This window comes from Tachyglossus aculeatus, chromosome 25, assembly GCF_015852505.1.
Source record: "Tachyglossus aculeatus isolate mTacAcu1 chromosome 25, mTacAcu1.pri, whole genome shotgun sequence".
Taxonomy (NCBI): domain Eukaryota; kingdom Metazoa; phylum Chordata; class Mammalia; order Monotremata; family Tachyglossidae; genus Tachyglossus; species Tachyglossus aculeatus.
In genome coordinates, this window is record NC_052090.1 from 18,156,095 (window position 1) to 18,168,128 (window position 12,034).

The 12,034-nt window shown below is 48.6% G+C and overlaps 1 protein-coding gene across 2 annotated transcripts in view; it reads right to left on the reverse strand.

Moving 5' to 3' along the window:
• Positions 1-305: 305 nt before the first annotated feature.
• Positions 306-12,034, reverse strand: part of NSMAF (neutral sphingomyelinase activation associated factor) — a 58,332-nt gene continuing 46,603 nt past the window's right edge. For both annotated transcript variants that reach the window (XM_038766622.1, XM_038766621.1), the window contains 10 exons: positions 10,469-10,577; positions 9,192-9,250; positions 6,533-6,600; positions 4,902-4,969; positions 4,309-4,432; positions 3,502-3,585; positions 2,414-2,564; positions 1,746-1,848; positions 1,110-1,219; positions 306-1,025 (listed from right to left, as the gene is read on the reverse strand). In XM_038766622.1, coding sequence (XP_038622550.1) covers positions 931-1,025; positions 1,110-1,219; positions 1,746-1,848; positions 2,414-2,564; positions 3,502-3,585; positions 4,309-4,432; positions 4,902-4,969; positions 6,533-6,600; positions 9,192-9,250; positions 10,469-10,577 — 971 coding nt within the window. In that variant the 3' untranslated portion in view covers positions 306-930. The remainder of the gene's footprint in view (positions 1,026-1,109; positions 1,220-1,745; positions 1,849-2,413; positions 2,565-3,501; positions 3,586-4,308; positions 4,433-4,901; positions 4,970-6,532; positions 6,601-9,191; positions 9,251-10,468; positions 10,578-12,034) is intronic.

The following is a 12,034-nucleotide window of genomic DNA, read 5'->3' on the forward strand; positions in this document are numbered from 1 at the left end:
AGGAGGGGAGGGGGTGCTGCTCAGGACCCTACAAAAGTTTATCAGGTGACCTTTAGCCTCCCACAGATCCTCTCCTACCTGCAAAGAGGACACCCTGGAATTGTTCATTTCCTGTCTGTTGTTTCCCTGAAAGAGGCGGCCAAGGACTGAGGCATTTTGTTTCTGCTTCCAGCACAGGGATGGATCTGTAGAAACTTCTGGGGCTGGGGGTGGCTCTCATTTTGCGGTTAAGTCACTCATAGGCATAACACGCACCGAACCATACAGTTATCCCAGGTCAGAATGACTGCAAATCCCAGCTTTTCTTTAAGAAAAAATAACTTTAATGTCATCTTAGAAAAGACATGAAGAAAAGCATTCTAAGCCGAGTCGGACAGCCATAATGAAATGCAAACCAGTACTATCGTATTATGGGCTGCTAACGTTCCCCCCAGATCCTTTCCTCAAGGAACTGGTGGAGCAGTCAATACTCAATAGTCACTTTAAAAAAATCCGAGGCAGCAAATGGTGGGCGGGGAGACAGACTGGAGGCCACCTGCAAACAGGACCAGGAGGAGATGTCATCCGTGTACACGCACTTTACCTGGGAGGATCCTGGACCCAGCAGGTGAGAATTTCCCACCTGTACCTGCTGCACGGTGGGGAAGGAGGCGGGGGCCGGGATGCCCTGCAAGAAAAAGCTGTAACTTTCTCCCAGATACTCAAGCTCTAAGTCCAATTGTGGACTTCACCCTATCAAGATGAGAGTTGAGTTTTGTTTAAGGGAAGTCACCTACTTTTAGAAAGCCTTAGAGCTAGACAGACTTCCTAACCGGTACAACTTCCGCTTCGATCATTGCACATTTTGTAAATCTGTTTAAAAAGTCTGGTTTAAAAAGAAAGTGGCTCTGAGGGAGTTTGTGTCACCAGATCCGGGAGAGGAAGAGGCACTTAATATTGCAGTTTCCAAAACAGGATTTGTCGATCTTCCCCTCCGGTGATGATGCTGCTACACTGTTCGTTCATCCACATACATGTCACGGCACCTGGTGGGGGACAGAGTTACTTCTTGGTTAAAGGGGGCTACGATAGCTGAGTGGTTGGAAAACGAGATCTCCCTTCCTGCTCACCTGTGTGACCCGAGATCCTGTCGCTCACTCTGCCTCCAAGCAGATCCCACACCAGCAGCTCGCCCGACTGACTTCCAGCAAGCACGGTGTCACCATCCCAGCTGAAGCACCTGGGGCAAAATTGGCAGAGTGAGGAGTTCCCTGGGAGAAAGGGGCAGGCATTCCCCGGGCAAACCACAGCACGGGTGGACAGGTGGATGGGCGAGCAGGGATGAGGCTCCGGTCCCGCCGTGCCGGCTGGGGAAGCTCCTCTGAGGTCCCCATATGGGCCACCGTGGAACTTTCCACACAGACTTAGGCCAATGCCCAAGTTGAGTGAGACTCTGGCTTACACGGAGGCCGTGTCCCCCCAACCCCTGCGGCGGTGGTACTGAGCTTCACTTTGTCACATTGCCACAAGGCCCATCAGAACGAGCACTTCGCTAGCTGTCTGTCAGCACTCGAATGCCGCCTAAACATTCAGGGCATGGAATCATGATGGGAGTCTCACCACAGTGGTTTCTCTTTATCTTTGATAAAGGACACGTTTGGTGTAGTGGACTCCTGAGGGGCAGTGTGCAACTACTCCCCGCTGCCTGGCTCAGCCTCAGCAGTAGCCCCTGCCCACCAAACCTCCTGGCGAAGCCCAAGCCTCACCTCTGGGGCTGCTCCGATGTCAGAGAAGAGATAAGTGTCCCGGTCTGCACGTCTATCACATTCACACAACCGTCTTCTCCCGTGCTGAGCACGTGGCGACTGTCTGCAAGAATCCATTTGGCAGATCAGCAGCGGTACGTTCAGGACGCCGTTCTGGGCTCGTACCAGGCACCTCCCCTGCCCGGTACCTAGGCCAAGAGCCTGTGTGGGGAACTGTTTCCCCACAGGGCACAGCTCCTCCCCTCCCCTCCCCTCCGCCCCCAAATGTAGGAGAGGCAATGGCCAACGTTTCAGGACAGCTAGTGGTAAGTATGGGGCCGGGTGGGAGCCAAAAATTGACCTACGGTACCCGGGGTCTGGCAGACCTACCCCTGCTCCCCTGGCTTACCCTCCCTGGGAGGCACACAGCCAGAGGCAAATGGAAGAGAAGGAAAGGTATGTTTCAGACCCATAGGTGTAGGCTCTTGGCCTGTTCTATTTTAGCACAGTCTCCCAAGCACTTGTACAATGCACTGCACACAGTAAACACCCAGCAAAAGTGAATGACTGATGGATTGATTCTCTCCCTCCAGGCTGCCTGGTGTGACTAAAGCACCAAGACCTTTGGTGTCTCGGGCCAGAGTCAACGGCGGCGTCTCCGGCAGGGCCCCTGCAGAGGTGGTACGTACCGGGGCTGAAAGCGGCCTGGCACACTGCTCCTGTGTGGCTGGAGAGCTGGTGCAGCACCGTGCCGGCGGACAGGTCCCAGATGTTGACGGAGCCCTCCCGGGTGCCTGTCACCAGCAGCGTGCCGGCCTCGTTCAGGCTGGCCGTGTCCACCTGCAGGAGGAAGCCTGGTGAGGGAGGTCCACGGGGCTGCCCGCGGGTGACGCGCCGGACTTGGTGTGGCTGACGCTCTCTCCCTGTAGCTCCCGCAGGAATCTGTGTTCCCGACCAGGGTCTGCCCAAGGCAAATGGAGCAGAAGAGTTGTCCTCCTGCCGCTCCCCTCATGAAGGACAGGGAGAAAAGGACCAGCAGAAACCACTTGGGTCGACGGGTGTGCTGGGGAAGCGTCCAGCGGAGCGCCTGGGGTGACCAGGGAAAGCTCTGGCCCAGCAGAGGAGGCAAACTCCTGCTACTTAGGGACACGATCTCGCACTCCGTGAGCTGATGGGCCTGTATCTGCCAGTACAGAAACTCCTCCTTGGGAAAACAATGATCCGCAATCCAGAGCCACCACTGAGGGGTGAGTAGGATTCTGGCTGTGGCTCACTGTCTGGCAGAGGGCTTGGGGTGATGGTTTGGTGGGTGGGAGGACTGGCAGTCAAGGGATCTAGACTGGTTCCTGGGTGACTTCCGTTCCTCATCTTTAAAAATGGGGAAAAGAATACGTGCCTCTTCCTATCTCACTGGGATGTCATGCGGGTAAAATGCAGTAACGGATGGGACTGCTTTAGAAAAAAGCATAGAAAATGCTTTTAAAACTTTAGGCCTTTTTGTGGGGGGCTTGAGTTAATTCTTCCTTCCTTTGCTCTGAGAGGCTGGCATGGAGAAGCAATCCAAGGTGGGCCAAGTTGATGGTGGAAAAAGAGGGGATGGAGGAGCAGGAGGCTCACCACTCACTTCTGACGAGCAGGGGGCTAAGAGGTAGGTGCTTACTGAGGTAGGTGTGAAGTGGGTGTCACCCTGGCAGATGCCAGTGAAATTCCCGGAGTGTTTTCCATAGAAGGGGAGAGTGCAGTTTGCAGAAATGCATGATGTTATGGTGGTACTCACACTGACATCATGTTCCAACTCAGTCAACAGGTCAAAGTTGTGTCTTCTGGTCCCCGTGGTCTCTGCAGAACCAGCAAGCCACACCTACAGGGAAGCAAACCCAGATCTCACCATCACCTTAAAAACAGGGCTATCAGGAGGTACTCGCTTTCCCACAAAGGGCAAACCTTTCCCAACCCCAACTCCGCAGCCTTGTACTGTCCTGGGGGGTACTGTTCAAAGACTGACAACAACGATGGTCTAATAGAAAGGACTCAAGGGACCCTGCACTGTAAACTGTGTGACCTTGAACAAGTCACTGTGCCTTTCTGGGCGTCAGTTTCCTCTTTGGTAAATGGGGATAGGATACCTGCTCTCTACCTCTCTTCAACTGGGGACCCTGAGTGGGACAGGGCCTGCATCCAATCTGATCATTTAGTGTCTATTGCAGACCATAGCACAGGGTTTAGCACAGAGTGAGTACTTTAATACCATAATTAGAACTCTTCCTACAGCTACTATGTTGGATGCCTCTTTTTTTTTTAATGGTATTTGTTAAGCACTTACTTTGTGCCAGGCACTGAGGTAACTGAGACATAGGGAAGTGAAGTGACTTGTCCAAGGTCGCGCAGCAGACAAGTGATGGAGCCGAGATTACGATCCAGGTCCTCCTGACTCCTAGGCCTGCACTCTATCTACTAGACAACACTACTTCTTGCTTCCAGGTTGCAGCTTTTAACAAGCTAGCTGCAGGGCACGCTGTTGGGCCCTGAGCAGTCCCAGGCATTGGAACATACCTAAGAAGCATTTCAAAAGATACATCCAAACCTTCACTGTAGAGTCCCAAGATGCAGAGTAGAGTCTGTTGTTATGCCAACAGATTTTGCTGACTGCGTCGTCATGCCCCATTAGTGTGTCCTGGCATCTCCCAAATGCTATAGAGTAAAAATAGCTAAGGAAGAGAACAAGAGTCATTAAAGGATCATTCCATCTCCATTAAAACACACACTGCCTGAAGTCGTTGAGTACTGCAACTGCTAAGTGGTTTCAAAAAAACCCAACCCTAGATACCAACTCTAGGTTATAGCCAGGAAGTAAAACTCCTTAAAAGGCGGCTTCTTTGGGGGGCTAAAGCCAATATTTCAGGGGGTCTAAGTCTGCAAGTATACACCAGGTCCTGTTCTCTTCTTTCGGATAGGATTTCAAATTAATCTTTCATCTTTATGTATTTACTGGTTCAAAAGGAAAACGTTTAAATTAATAACCAGCACTGGTGTATTTCTAAGCAGGATTGGTGAGACAGCGGGAGGGGGAAGGAGGAAGAGTGAGAAAACTTGCCATGAATTTAAAATGTTGCCCTACTAGCTGCAGTTGCTAATATCCTGAGCAATTCAGTAAAGCCACATGCCAAGAATACATACATATTATTGTCCCATGAGGAACAGGCGACAGTGGAGTCTCCTGGTAGGATTAAACAAGATGATAAAGCCTGAAAGATACAGAAGAAAAGATTCCAATTTTGAAGAGTTTCCAGGTGGTGACCAGAGTTCTCACCCTCCTGGGTTGCCAAACTCTCAAAAATCACCACCTCCACCAGTCTGATGTGGCCTGAAAACCAGCTCCAGCCCCACCTGCCCCTGCCCACCACCCCACTCCCCGGCTAGGAAAGCACCGTGCCATCGGCCTCAGAGTCCACCGGGAGACGTGAGGTGGAGGGGAGAGTGGCCGCTGTCAAGTTCCCTTCAGCCTGTGGCCGGATGCTCACTGGCTCCGTTTTATTTCCATGGCTTTCCTACAGCCACATCTATACCCGCCTCTGAAGGCAATGGGGCAGAGTCAGCCATAGACCATCCACCTCCACATCAAACAGAAACTCCTTGCCATCGGCTTTAAAACTGTCGATCACCTTGCCCAATTACCTTACCTCGGTAACTCTCCTATTACAGCCCAGCTGGCACACTTTGCTTCTTTACTGCCAACTTACTCACTTTACCTCGATCTCATCTATCTCACTGCCTACTCTCACCCATGTCCTGCCTTTGGTCTGGAATGCCCACCCTCTTCATATCCGACAGACAGTTATTCTCCTCATCATTCAAACCCTCCTCTAAGAAGCCTTCCCTAATTGAGCCCTCCTTTCCTCTTCTCCCACTCCCTTGTACGTCGACCTTGCACTTGGATTTGCTCCTTTCATTCACCCCTCCCTCAGCCTCACATCACTTATGTAAACATCCCTAATTTATTCTTATTCATATTAATGTCTGACCCCCCACTCAAGACTCTAAGCTCCTTTTGGGCAGGGAACTTGTCTACCAACTCTGTTATATTGTTAACACTGTACTTTCCCAAACACTTAGCACAATGCTCTGCATACAGTAAGCGTTCAATAAATATGACTGATTGACCAGGTCTCCAAAGAATTGCTGAGTCCCCAAGGCAAGGGCAATAAACAAATACAAACATTCTTACACATCAGTAATCTGTTTTGACTAAAAAGTTCCTATTAGCTTGTAGCAGACACAACATAACCACTTATAAAGAATGACTGAGAAAGACCTCAGAAATGCGGACAAAGACATTAATAGTATTAATACTTAGTAAGCACTTACTGTGTGCAGAGCACTGTACTAAGTGCTGGGAAAGAGTAAACAGACCTATCCTTTGAAGGACTCACAATCTATGAGCAAACATCTCTTTGCTCTTGATTTGGTGTCTTGTGCTCATGATGTCTGGTTTTTTCCCCCCCCCACTCTGCACAAAGCAGGTGTTCAGTAAATGCTTTTGTTAAGAAAGCCAAAGTACAAGGAATGAAAGCAACTCATACAGGAAAGGGCTCAGATTTGGGGCCAAAAAGACAAGAGTATGACTGGGAGAGACAGTTTGAAAGAACTTTAGCCCCAAAATAAATATATACAAATTATATTTCTCTATAGCAGGATTCACTTCCTTTCTTCCCCTCTCTTGCACTGCTTATCACAATCAAACTCAATTTACTGGCTTAATGTAGATTTCCATAAAATCCAATGGTGATCAAGACCCCCCCAAAACTCACCATGTTTGAAAAAGACACACTTCTCTGGAGTGCTTTTGATTCTTTAGAAAACATCTTCAGGGTAGAATCTAATGCAGTCATTTGGGGAGAAAACATTGAGAAGATCATTTTGCAGACCAAGTGATAGCTGGTTCATTCAAGTTTGCAGAAGACTGGGTTGCAGTACGAGATCAGTGGATGCTCCCTGGGGCCTGGGAGGTGGGAATAGGGAAGAATAGGTGGGAGGTAGGAAGACTGTCCAACTCTTAGCAGGAGGAAGGGCTTTAGGGGCAGGGCATATGAAAACGGGTTTGGAACAAAGTGCCAGGTTTTAATCAGCCTTCAAGCCTAGCTGCTATCTTGGCCAGTGGCTGAGACCCCAGACATACTTCCTAGAAGCAGCATGGCCTGGTGGATAGATTACGGACCTGGGAGTAAGAAGGACCTAGGTTTTAATCCCGGCTCTGCCACTCGTCCGCTGTGTTACCCTGGGCAAGTCACTTCATTTCTCTGTGCCTCAGTTACCTCATCTGTAAAATGGAGATTAAAGTTGTGAGCCCCACGTGGGACAGGGACAATTTGCTGGTATTCCACTTGGTACAGTGCCTGGCACATAGTAAGAGCTTAAAGACCACAATTATCATTATTATTATTATTGGAATGGAGCAGGATTGGGAGGTGAAGAGCAAAAGCCACCTGGTCTCCATGGAAGCCGGTACAGTGGTCACTGGCCACTAGCCAGGAACCTGAATCAATCAATCGTATTTATTGAGCGCTTACTGTGTGCAGAGCCTGAAGACAGGACATCTCTGTGGTACTGCAGGTCATGTGGCGTCGAGGTGTGCGCTAATGCTAGGCCACTTGCTTTTCTGGCTCTGGCCCATCTCGGGCTGACTGTCAGATTCCCCAAGAAGCAGTTTTCTTAATACATCAATCACAAATTAGAGGACTTGGGGAACTTGGCCAATCTCCTCTAAAGAGAAGTGGCCTAAGAGTTATGCGGTCTTGTAATAATAACAATAATGTTGGTATTGTAGAAAGAACCTGGGACTCAGGAAACCCAGTTTATAATTCTGCCTCTGCCAATTGCCTGCAAGGTGACCTTGGGCACGACACAAAGTCTCTGTGTCCTGATTTCCTCATCTGTAAAATGGGAATAAAATTCCTGTTCTCCCTCCTTATTACACTGTGAGCCCTCTGTGGGACATAGGGACTGTCTGATCTGATTCCATTGCATCTACCCTGCATTTGGTATATAGTGAGCACCTAAACAAACACCACCATTAATATTATTATATTTTTGTTGCCTCAGTTTCCTCATGTGTATAATGCAGACAAAATACCTCTTCAACCTCCCTTTAAACGTCCCACATAGGACAAGGGCTACCCCTGATTTGACTATTTTCTATCTACCCCATCGCTCACAAAGTAATTGCTTAAAACCGCCATCATTATTATGATTTTTACTTGGAACCTAAGCCCATCTCCATTATAGCAAGCCTGATAATCAGTCACAAAAATAAATAGATGTTGGAGAAACCAACACAATAGAATCCCACTTCTTAGCTCCTCCCAACCTACACCTAACCTTAAAGAAATCTCAACTAGGGAATTCAGCTCAACTCTCTGATGGTCCCTAGCATAAATCAGATTTGGATGCTGGGAGTTCATACAGTCTCTGCTCAAGGTTCCTATTCAGAATGACAGCAAGCTCTAGGAGACTGAGCCCTGGGCTGTGACTCAGAGGTGCATTCTTGCCCTGGCTGTAAGCCACTTACTGCACTGGTGCTTCAGTTCTGCCCATCTGGAATATGTGGAGAACGCTGTTAAGAGACCCCTCGAGGGACAAATGAGTTTTATATCTTCTTCAGAAGACTTGACAACCACCAAAAAATGTTATTAGAAGTGTGAGGATCTCCTCACTCATTTGGTTAAAAAAAGGCGATCGTATTTTTTGAACTCTCACAGTTGGGAGAGTATAATAAAAAGAACATAACAGAGTTGGTAGACATGTTCCCTTCCCACAACGAGTTTATAGTCTAGAGAGCAGTTGACAGTTCGTAGAATTTGATTATCAGCTCCCGTCACATGACTGCCTTTCACTAATCTCTATGCCAGCACCTGCCCCCTTACAGCACAACAAGCTCCACAGCTTAGTAGCAAGGACAGTCTGGGGCCAATATCTGGGATGAGAGAGAGACCAGGGAAAGCCATTTCCACAAGAATAGTAACTGTGATGTTTCTTAAGCACTGTCCATGTGCCAAGCATTGTACTTAGTGCTGGGATAGAGTCAGGATATTCAGAGTACACATAGTCCCTGACCCACATGGGGCTCACAATCTAAGTAGGAGGAAGAACAGGCACTGATCCCTCTTTTATGGATGAGGAAACTGAGGTTCAGAGAAATGAAAGGACTTGCCCAAAGTCTCACAGCATGCAATGGCAGAGCCAGGATGTCTGGCTAGATGTCCGATTCCCAGTCGTCCTGTACTCTTTCCACTAGGCCATGCTCTGTGTGTCTCTGACTACATCTGACCTCTCCTGAAATTCCCCCTAGATTGTAAGGTCTCCAAGGGCAGGGATCATGCCTGTCACTCCTACTGTACTCACCCCAGAGTGAGGTACAGTACTGTGAAAATAGCCATCACTCAATCTCACTGACAGATCGAACAAACCAACCTTGAGAAGTCGTGAAGATGGAAGAGCCGTTGCTGGACACTGCTATCCCCGTAACTGCCCTATTTCAAAACAAAGAAGCAGTTAGTGTCCTTGGCAGACCGGTGCTTCGTAGCTGCCCATCTCGCCAGCTGAAATGGCAACTGCAGCACATCCTCCCCTCCTCAAAGGCCTCCATTAAAACCCCACTGCATGAGCAGAGGTCCTGAATGGTGGCCTCAGAGCTTGGTATCGAGAGCAGCCTTCTTGCTACCCAACTGTCCTTTTCTTCAAGCTAGCAGTCCACTGTGATGCGAGTCTGCCCTCTTGGCATCCCCAAGATGCTCTTAGCTGAGTGTCCTAGAGTGTCTGAAGCACAACTCCAAGAGGCCTTCTCAGACTGGGCCCTTTATCTCCCCATCCGGCCTCCCCCCTGCATCGACTACCAACTTGGCTGTGTATCCTTTAAGCACTTTGATACTCAACACAGCCACATAATACTTATGTACATAATCTTCTACTCTATTCTTTCTCCAATCCGTATTCCATTTTAATGTCTGTTTCCACCTGGAGACTGTAAGCTCCCTGTGGGCAGGGATTGCATCCACTGACTCTACTGTACTATACTTTCTCAAGCTCTCAGTACAGTGCTCTGATGGACTGATTTTCCCTTCACACCCAGCCTGTTGGTTCTGGTCCACCCAACCTCTTATTACAGACCCACCTCCTCCAGAAAGCCCTCTAGGATTCATCTCCCCACCACTCAAATCAGTCACACTATCACCTTGGCACTCTTGATTCACACTATGTTTCTATGTTATGAGAAGCAGTATGGCCTACCAGAAAGAGCATGGGCCCGGGAGTCTGAGGACCTGGGTTCTAATCCTGGCTCTGCCATCTGTCTTATGTGACCATGGGCAAGTCATTTAACTTCTCTGTGCCTCAGTTTTCTCATCTGTAAAATGGGGGAATTCAATACCTGCTCTCCTACCCCCTTAGATTGTGAGCCCCACATGGGACAAAGACTGACTGACCTGATTATCTTGTATCTATCCCAGTGCTTAGAACATAGTAAGCACTTAACAAATACTGTTATTATTATTATAGATTCCCTCCTGTCAGCCATCCAAGAATCTGATGATCACGGCCTCCTTTTTGGGGAAAGTGATAGTAGCCATAGAGCCCTTAACTGAAACCTCTTCCCCCCAGCCACTGGACATCTGGCAGACCCCACCTCCATCAACTACATGGGGATGTTTAAGACAATCGAGAGGACAGTCTTCACTGAATGCAAATCTTACTCTTTGTGAATCTTGAATTGCTCCTGTAGCTTCAGTTTGGTAATGTTGTTCCAAGCCAGTGTCTTGCTTTCCTCAGTCAGGTCTTCAAAAGACTCTTCCCCTGGAGAGACTGAGACAAGCCAAGGCCAAAGGAGTCACAAACTACAAAGACAAAAAGATGGTAAAACAGGGTTTTCCCTAGGGGCCAAACTCTGCATTCAAGCCAGATGGCTCTAGTCCAGTACCCAACTGCTAAGGGAATTATCTCCCCCAGCTCCCCATTTCTGCCCAGATCGGCAGAAAGCCCAGAACATGCAGACTCTTGACGAGAGTCTTTTTGTCCACCACGTGGTAACCATAGTTGTGAACTTCTGGGGAAGTTGGACTGTTTTTTCAGGAGTAACCCATTTTCTTTTAAAAGGAACTTGAGTAGACAGATGGACATATGCCACAGGATGAAAGGTTTGGTTAGGGGTTCTGGAAGAGCTTTTGGCTTGGCCGGTTTTCTTGGTTTGCCTTGGATTTCTGTGCAGCAGGTTCCCTTGGCCTTTTCATAGGGGTGAGGACAATGTTTCAGAGCCACTGAGAACATGGGGCAAGGAAGAGGTACGCCACTCTAATGTGGAGTTAGAGGAATGGTGAAGTCCCCCACTTCTCGCCATAGTCGGGCTTTCACTCTGTGCTTGGACTAGAAGGAGGGCAGGGCATTGGCAGGAGATTCTCAGGGCCGCTGGCCAGTCTGGATATTGGATGCCATGGAAACAGCTATCGGCTGCCACGGCAGCGTCAGGCCCCGCGAGTGCTACTGCCTGAGATTTCCCAAAGGTGGGGATTTGCAGGAAATCCACCACTGCATTTTAAGAGAACAGTATTACGGGTAATACTATTGCTTTACTGATCTTTGGTCTCAGCGTGCCCTAGTGGAAACAGCACAGAACTGGGAGTCAGAGAACCTGGGTCCCATTCCCAGATGTGCTGCTTGTTGGCCGAGTGACTTCGAGCAAGTCACTTAATTTCCCTGTGCTTGCTTCTGCATCTGTAAAATGGGGATTTAACCTGTCCTCCCCACTACTTAGAATGCGAGGCTCATGTGGGACAGAGACTGTCTGACCATATTAATTTGTAACTACCCCAGTACTTCTTACAATGCTTGGCACATAGAGCCATAGTGAGAAGTAGTGCTGCCAAATGGTTAGAGCTCGGGCCCGGGAATGAGAGGTCTTGGGTTCTAATCCTCACTCTGTTACACGTCTGCTGTGTGACCTGGGGCAGGTTACTTAACTTCTTGGGGCCTCAGTTATCTCATCTGAAAAATGGGGATTAAGTCTGTAAGCCCCATGTGGGACATGGATTGGGTCCAACCTGAGTGACTTGTATCTACCCCAGCACTTAGTACAGTGCCTGGCATGCAGTAAGCCCGGTGTGGGCAGGGACTGTCTCTCTTTATTGCTGAATTATACTTTCCAAGCGATTAGTTCAGTACTCTGCCCACAGTAAGCGTTCAATAAATACAATTGAATGAATGGATGAAATATCATTAAAATAATAGGTAGCGCTTAAAAATACCATAACCATTATTAGTTATTA